Source organism: Apium graveolens, unplaced genomic scaffold (assembly GCF_009905375.1).
Source record: "Apium graveolens cultivar Ventura unplaced genomic scaffold, ASM990537v1 ctg7354, whole genome shotgun sequence".
Lineage (NCBI taxonomy): Eukaryota > Viridiplantae > Streptophyta > Magnoliopsida > Apiales > Apiaceae > Apium > Apium graveolens.
Genome location: NW_027420255.1, coordinates 61,623 through 68,535, shown reverse-complemented (window position 1 = coordinate 68,535; position 6,913 = coordinate 61,623). Strand labels below are relative to the sequence as shown.

General features: G+C 33.8%; 2 protein-coding genes across 8 annotated transcripts; both read left to right on the top strand.

Annotated features, from left to right (window-relative positions):
- On the top strand, window positions 1-3,190 carry LOC141704052 (serine/threonine-protein phosphatase BSL2 homolog). Of its 7 annotated transcripts, XM_074507399.1 has the most exons (6): window positions 41-139; window positions 206-262; window positions 494-628; window positions 2,234-2,332; window positions 2,452-2,528; window positions 2,970-3,190. In XM_074507399.1, exons 3-6 carry the CDS (start codon window positions 590-592, stop codon window positions 3,043-3,045), a joined length of 291 nt encoding a protein of 96 aa, XP_074363500.1. In that variant the 5' UTR covers window positions 41-139; window positions 206-262; window positions 494-589; the 3' UTR covers window positions 3,046-3,190. The 7 variants fall into 7 exon arrangements, 3 of the variants coding, with proteins under 3 accessions (XP_074363501.1, XP_074363499.1, XP_074363500.1); XR_012567801.1 differs by having other exon boundaries at window positions 1-262; window positions 1,472-2,364; XR_012567800.1 differs by having other exon boundaries at window positions 4-262; window positions 1,472-2,332.
- Window positions 3,191-3,928: 738 nt separating this feature from the next.
- LOC141704050 (ethylene-responsive transcription factor 5-like) lies at window positions 3,929-5,079 on the top strand. Its single transcript, XM_074507397.1, has one exon. It carries the CDS (start codon window positions 4,052-4,054, stop codon window positions 4,886-4,888), a length of 837 nt encoding a protein of 278 aa, XP_074363498.1. The 5' UTR covers window positions 3,929-4,051; the 3' UTR covers window positions 4,889-5,079.
- The last annotated feature ends 1,834 nt before the right edge of the window (window positions 5,080-6,913 follow it).

Genomic DNA, 6,913 nt, shown 5'->3' with positions numbered 1-6,913 from the left:
AACGAAAAACACATACTATACTTCCCCCTCTCAATTACCAGACTTTGACAAAAATATACACAACATATTGTTTCCTCTCTTCCCCTCTCGGCACCCTCTCAATCTCTCCAAAGCACACACATTTTCTTTGAATTGAAGAGTAAATGGTATTTGATTACACACTTCTAACGATTAGGGTTACTAACTTTAATTTTTTTTTCTACAGGTAGGTAGGGTTTATAAATTGGGGCTTTTACTCTTGCCCTGATTAAATGGTAATTAGGTACACATTCGTTTCTTTTTTAGTTTTCATAAACCATAATCTTTGTATTCTAAACTTTATCTTTGTATTTCAGTCAATTAGCTTTTTGTATTATACTTGAAAGTTATTGGTTCTCTCTGGTTCTTCTTCTTCGACTTGGCATTTGGAACTCTAAGCTCTCTGTCCTGGCTTCTAAACTATGGGTTTCTAATAATTTTTCTTTTTAAATTAATTTGCTTTTCAATTTTGTAGGTACTTTAGCTTTTTATTGGAGCTTATCTGTGAGATCCACCTTCTTAATCGACCACTAAGTTGCAGTACCAACCTCTTAATTGACTTCTTCTTATCATGTTCATTCGGTTTATAAAATCTAACATACACGGACTTGTGAGTAACTATGTTTTATGTTTGTTTAAGTTTAGACCTGTTTAATTGATGTTTAAGGTACACAAATTTTTAGGTTCGATGATTTAATTTTTGTGATTGTGTAAATAGTTACATAATGTAAATTAGAAATTCTGTAATTCCCATATACATCAACTAATTCGCGCAGTTTTTTTATCTCTATATAGTCCATATTTGAGTACTATATTGTTCGATGTTGTACTTTCTCACATTGGGTTCAATTTTGCCACTGCTCTTTTAGATATAATTTGGATTGTTGATTTCACGAGTTCAATTTTAGGGTTTGATTTGGGGTTATTGATTTCACGGGTTCAATTTTAGCAGCAGAGACAAGATAAAACAATAGTCTTGATTTGGAAAGGAGCTGATTTTATTGTGTTTAATACTGCTCATTGGTGGAGTCATTTCAAAATAAAATCTGGGTTACTTTCTCCCTGCATACACTACAATTGCTTCCGAATGCCCCTCATTTTTTACTTTACATTTTCTGTGGCTTATCAAATATGTATTGCGTGTTATCTGGTTTTACAAGGAAACTAGTTCTCAACTGTTATATGTGCAAGTAATGTAGAAAATAAAAAAAAAGAGAAATTAGTGAAATAATTTGAATGACTCTGTCTGTGAGATAATATAAAACTAGTTTAACATCGGATGTACGAACATACAATCCACCAAATTTTGCAAAACCAGCAAGTAACATGATCACAAAATTGTTGTAAGCTTATAATACTTTATTGTGCAACTTTATTGTATAAATTCTACGTGATTGTCCAGATTAGGAAAGATAAGTTCATAAGCTTTATTCTAATTTTTTTTGTATCTCAGGGCATGTGCTTTAATTTGCATGTTAAAGCTAAGTTACCCGGACTCGGTTACGGGCGTCGAATACGGGTGCAGAAAAATATTAGGATTCGTGGATATGTATCCAAAATTGGACACGGGATGCGGGGATTCAGCATATAACCTTCACATAACTGAAATTTCACCTAATTTTTATACATCACATTTGTAAATTCATGTCTTCTAACATGTAAACTAAACATTTACATAATTGTTTATCTGATATTTATAACATAATTCAAAAGGATAACATGAAAACGATAATCCATAGACATCCCTCCTTAAAATTAAGAGGATTAAGTTGTTGTGAGGCCTTGTAAATCATATTGAACTAGATTTTTTAAGGTCAAAGTGTTCGGTTTCCATCGAAAGGATCCAAAACAGATCCCATACCCACACCCATGTCATGTCCGATGGACACAGATATAAGGGAAAAATTGAAGAGTCCAGGTAACTAAGTGTTGAAGTATGAAAAATAATCTTTATGTTGCACCTTTATTGACATACTTTATTGATAAAGGTGAAAGCATGGGACCTTAGATTTGTCTCTTTATGTGATACTAATTTTGTATTCTTGAGTATCAGATATATTAATTATCTGTTCTTGGGAGATTATGTTGATCGAGGCCAGCACAGCTTGGAAACTATTGCTCTTTTGCTTGCTTGTTTGTCGAAGCCTTTCTAAGTTCCTCCAGCGCTCTGCTCTTTCCCCTATCTTTTTTCTAATGTATTAAAAGTGGTTAACAGGTCGAATGTCTGCTCAATGTACATTTAATTCGTGGAAATCATGGAACTGCAGATATTAACGCCCTTTTTGGCTTCCGAATAGAATGTATTGAACGCATGGTACGCTACAATGTCCATCTTATCATATTCAGGTTCATGTCAGTAAATGTTTGTTTTATGAATGATATAATGTTTCACTTATAAACATTTATATTTACTATATTTTATATGGAAAACAGGGTGAGAGAGATGGTATTTGGGCATGGCATCAGATAAACGGATTGTTCAACTGGCTTCCCCTAGCAGCTCTTATAAGGTGCTTGTTGGACACATTGAAAGAATTATCCTTTCACCTAAGATTGATTCTTGGATTGTAATTTCTTTAAATTTTTCACAAAATAATAGAAAAATGACAAATATTAGGTTAGATACGTTACTAAACATATTTGTGTAGTGTATTCAGCCTACATTTTGGTACACTAAATGATGCCTCCGTAACCTGCTACTTTTTTTATATTAAAACATCACCTGGTACAAGTAGCTGCATGATATAAAAGACAATATTGTTGAAATCGTATGACAAAATCTAGTTTGCCTGATGTCTTTTTGACCTTGGTTCTAACGAGTAGTAGTTTACTTCCTCCGGTTGTAGATAATCTCTAAAATCATTTAGGGATGCAGAGTCACTCAGGAGTGTTCCTTGCATTAATCATGCATTTTCTTATAGTTTTTTTACCTGTAGATTTATTTTTTGCAGCGTTCTCTTTTCTTTTCTTTGGGTTGCTACGTATTGCAAAAATATTTCCCAATCTTGGGAAGCGGGCTGCAATTAACCTGTTCTTTGCAGATCTGGTGGCATGGAAAGAAGCAGAATGTAACAGAAATATATTATCAATTTTGAGAATGTTATGAAATTGTAGTTAATAAGTTTGGTTATAATGCTATTGGAATTGTTGTATAATATAGCATATTTGTGACTGGGATTGTCCTCTGATGTATCTTAAATTTTATAGAATTAACTATTGTACTTATTTTGGTATAATTTTTTTATATATTGTAGTCTTATATTAATGAAACCTACTATTGCACAATAAAAACACACTAGTGTACGTTAGTGTTCTATTAGACTATGTGGGTCCCATATGTGGGTCCTGCTTCTGCAAAATAATTCCAACCTAACATAACATCATTTTAGAGTCATTACAATAGGTAGCTAAAGTGTTACAATAGGGAGCCTGATGTAATGCTCGCAAATGCAACGTCCCTTATGGTTATAATAGGGTTACAATAGGTCTATTGTAATACCTATTTTAACAGTAGAAAGGTACTATATCAGTAGTGGGGGATTTCAAATTGAACCCTCATTTCCTTCATTTCATCTGTAACAGATAAATTAATATTTTCAAATTTCACTTAAATTTTAGAAAGAGTATTGCTAGATGTACAAAATTATGTATAAACTTTTATATAAAATGACGTGGTAATTGATATGAGATATTTTAATTGGAGTTGTTGATGTAAATACCGAGATCATTTCAATTAAAAATTAATGCAAGTCATTTTGTATAAAATTTTGAATCCAAATTTTTCACTCCAAACATTTTCGTTTTAGAAAACCACCCCCGTTTCCCAGTACCTTCCAGCAGTATGAAAGTGAAAGGCAGGTATCTTGTTTACGCCTTTGTGTGTCTGTATTCCTTCCTGGCTCTCACACTCACTCCCTCTATTCTACTTCAACCCCCGCCCCCTCCCCACACATAATCTTACAAGTACAATATTCTCTTATTTCCTCTGATACCCTTTTCTCCCTTTCTCTTAAGATCCAAAAAAGAAAAAAGCATGGGGTCATCACCAGATCATGCAGCAGCAGATGATGAGGGTTTAGCTTTAGATGTTATTAGACAACATCTTCTTCTTGATGACTTTTCTTTCATGGAAAATTATGTTTTTCCAAACTCCAAATCCAATCAATCTACCACAACTTCTTCCGATAACACTTCCCTTGTTTCTGATCTTACTTTTAATAACAACGTTTCTGTTGATAGTTATGATGCACCTGATCAAGATACCATGTTAAATCACTTCACATTCCATAATAATATCCAACCTATTAGTATTACTACTAGTGCTACTAATAGTAGTTTTAGTGAACGTAAACCTATGTTGAACATCTCTGTTCCTCCTGCAAATAAAGTAGGGTTTCAGCCGGCGGCCAAGTTGAGTGACCGGAGAGTAGCGGATTCCGGCGATAAGAGGTATTATAGAGGTGTAAGACAAAGGCCATGGGGTAAATTTGCGGCGGAGATTCGTGACCCTAATAAGAAAGGATCTAGGGTTTGGTTAGGTACGTTTGACACGGCAGTTGATGCTGCAAAAGCCTATGATACAGCTGCTTTTAGGTTACGTGGAAGCAAAGCTATCTTGAACTTCCCACATGAGATAGGTAAGTCGCCGGAGACTATAACACTGGTGTCGAATATTAGCCGGAAAAGAGTAAAGGAAGCTGAAGTAGTGGAAGAGGAGAGAGAGATCAAGAGAGAGCAAGTGAGCGAGGAGGGGTGTCCATTAACGCCGTCAATAATGACGGAAGTTTGGCAAGGCGGTGATGACAAGGGGGGTATATTTGAGATACCACCGTTGTCGCCGTTATCACCTTATCTAAACTTATCACAATAACTGCAAATGACGTGAAGAAACAGCAGCCCCAACAATAGTTGACTTCTCTACTTAAACAAGACTGATAAATATGTAAATACGTGTCTTTGTTGTATATATACTATTATTTGTTTGTTTTTTATGTCAGGGCCCCACCATATCCTGCGTAACTTAATTTACTAATCATCATATTTCTCAAAATTATACATCTACTGATAGATTTACAATTCGGTTGATTCACTGAAGATGGAGCCAACGTATCGTTTTCTAAATGTTCAGTAATTTCTTTTATTTTCTCATCCTTCCCATTCATAAAATACTAAACTAGAGTTTATTGCAAAATAACATATAAATCGATCCAATATTTTATACTTTTTTATGTTACTCTTAATTATTTATATTTCAAAAATTACGAAAAGTAGTAATATTTTATAATATTAAAATTAAGGGAATTTGTATAACATGTCACATATTAAGGAGTTACTTTATCAATATATCATATTTTATTTAATAATTATGAATATGTTCTATGATTATTTTTTACTCATATATAAATCATATAATATATAAATATTTGTCACTAAACAAGACTAAAATGTGCCTAACATAAAAATAATACTAATTGAACACCCGATCACATGCAAAACAATTCAAGATCGCTCACATTAGAGTAATTATTTGTAATTCGGAAAAAGGGTAGTGGGTAGTTTTCTCCATAGAATATTACTTTAACCTGATGTCAAGTCAATGATAGTATAAAATAATAATTTTGTTCTATTTTCTATCTATGTTACGTTCTCTACTCAACTCTCTAAATATTTTCTAATGGTTAATGTTTTTTCACAACTAACTAGTGAAGTTGAATGGTAGTAATGTAGTTACCATTTTTATTATATATATGGAATTCAATTCCTCAATTAAATTAAAACATATTTTATTTTTATTAAAAAATAAATACATATTTTAGTATTAACAACATATTAAGAAATGTGGGGTGTGTACACTATGTATAGCTTGGCTGCTTAAATAGAAAAAGGTTTAAAGGAAAAAGAATGTTCCTCCTTATAGAAATCTAATCAACACGGCAACAAAGAATATTGGCCCGTAGGACTTTGTGGAAATGAACAAAGAATATTTACTGAGGAGGATTAATTCTATCATTTTAACTACAAATTGTTTTACAGGTTTATAGAAATTTTCTCTCCGCTCTGTGAGAGTTGTGTTTTTCTCTTCGACCTAGAATCTAAGGTTGTGAGAGCTTTACTGATGGCGAGATACCAAAACATAGATGAATAGATGGCGGGGTTGAACATAGAGGAAGAGGAAAATCAAGAATTTATGTTTGATGATGATGTGGAGGAACAAGTGAACAAATACGAACTCTGTCTTGTTGGTAGGTTCCTAACAGAGAAGAATATCAACACCAGGGCCATGGTGTCAAAAATGGCGGACGTTTGGAAACCTACGATGGGAGTTAACATCAAGGCCTAGTATATTCCTTTTTAATTTTACGATAGTGAAGATTTGTTATGAGTTTGCAATGGGGGTCATGGTCTTTCGACAATGCCATGTTAATTCCTAGTCAAATTCCTTCTGGAGAAGATCCACTGAAAGTCCCCAAATGGTTTGTGGAGATATGGATTCAAATACATAATCTTCCCACAAGGTTTATGTCGGAAAGTGTGGGTAAGAAACTTGGAGATTTCTTTAGAGAATTTGTAAGCTAGGATGCAAAAAATAATGCTAGTATCTGGATGGAGTATATGAGAATTAGGATTAAGCTTGATGTGCGTAAACCTCTTAAAAGGAGGAAGAAAATCATCAGGAAGAATGGTACAGACTTCACAGTGACATGTATGTACGAACGCCTTGGGGATTTTTGTTTTATATGTGGTCTCTTGTCACATACGGAGCGTTTCTGTAGGCAAAACCTTGATAGAAGATGTGAAGTTAGTGCTAAAGAATGGGGGACTTGGCTGAGAGCACCACCACGTAGGTCGTCGATTCAAGGTAGAAGCAAATGGCTGAGAGATAAGCATGATGCTG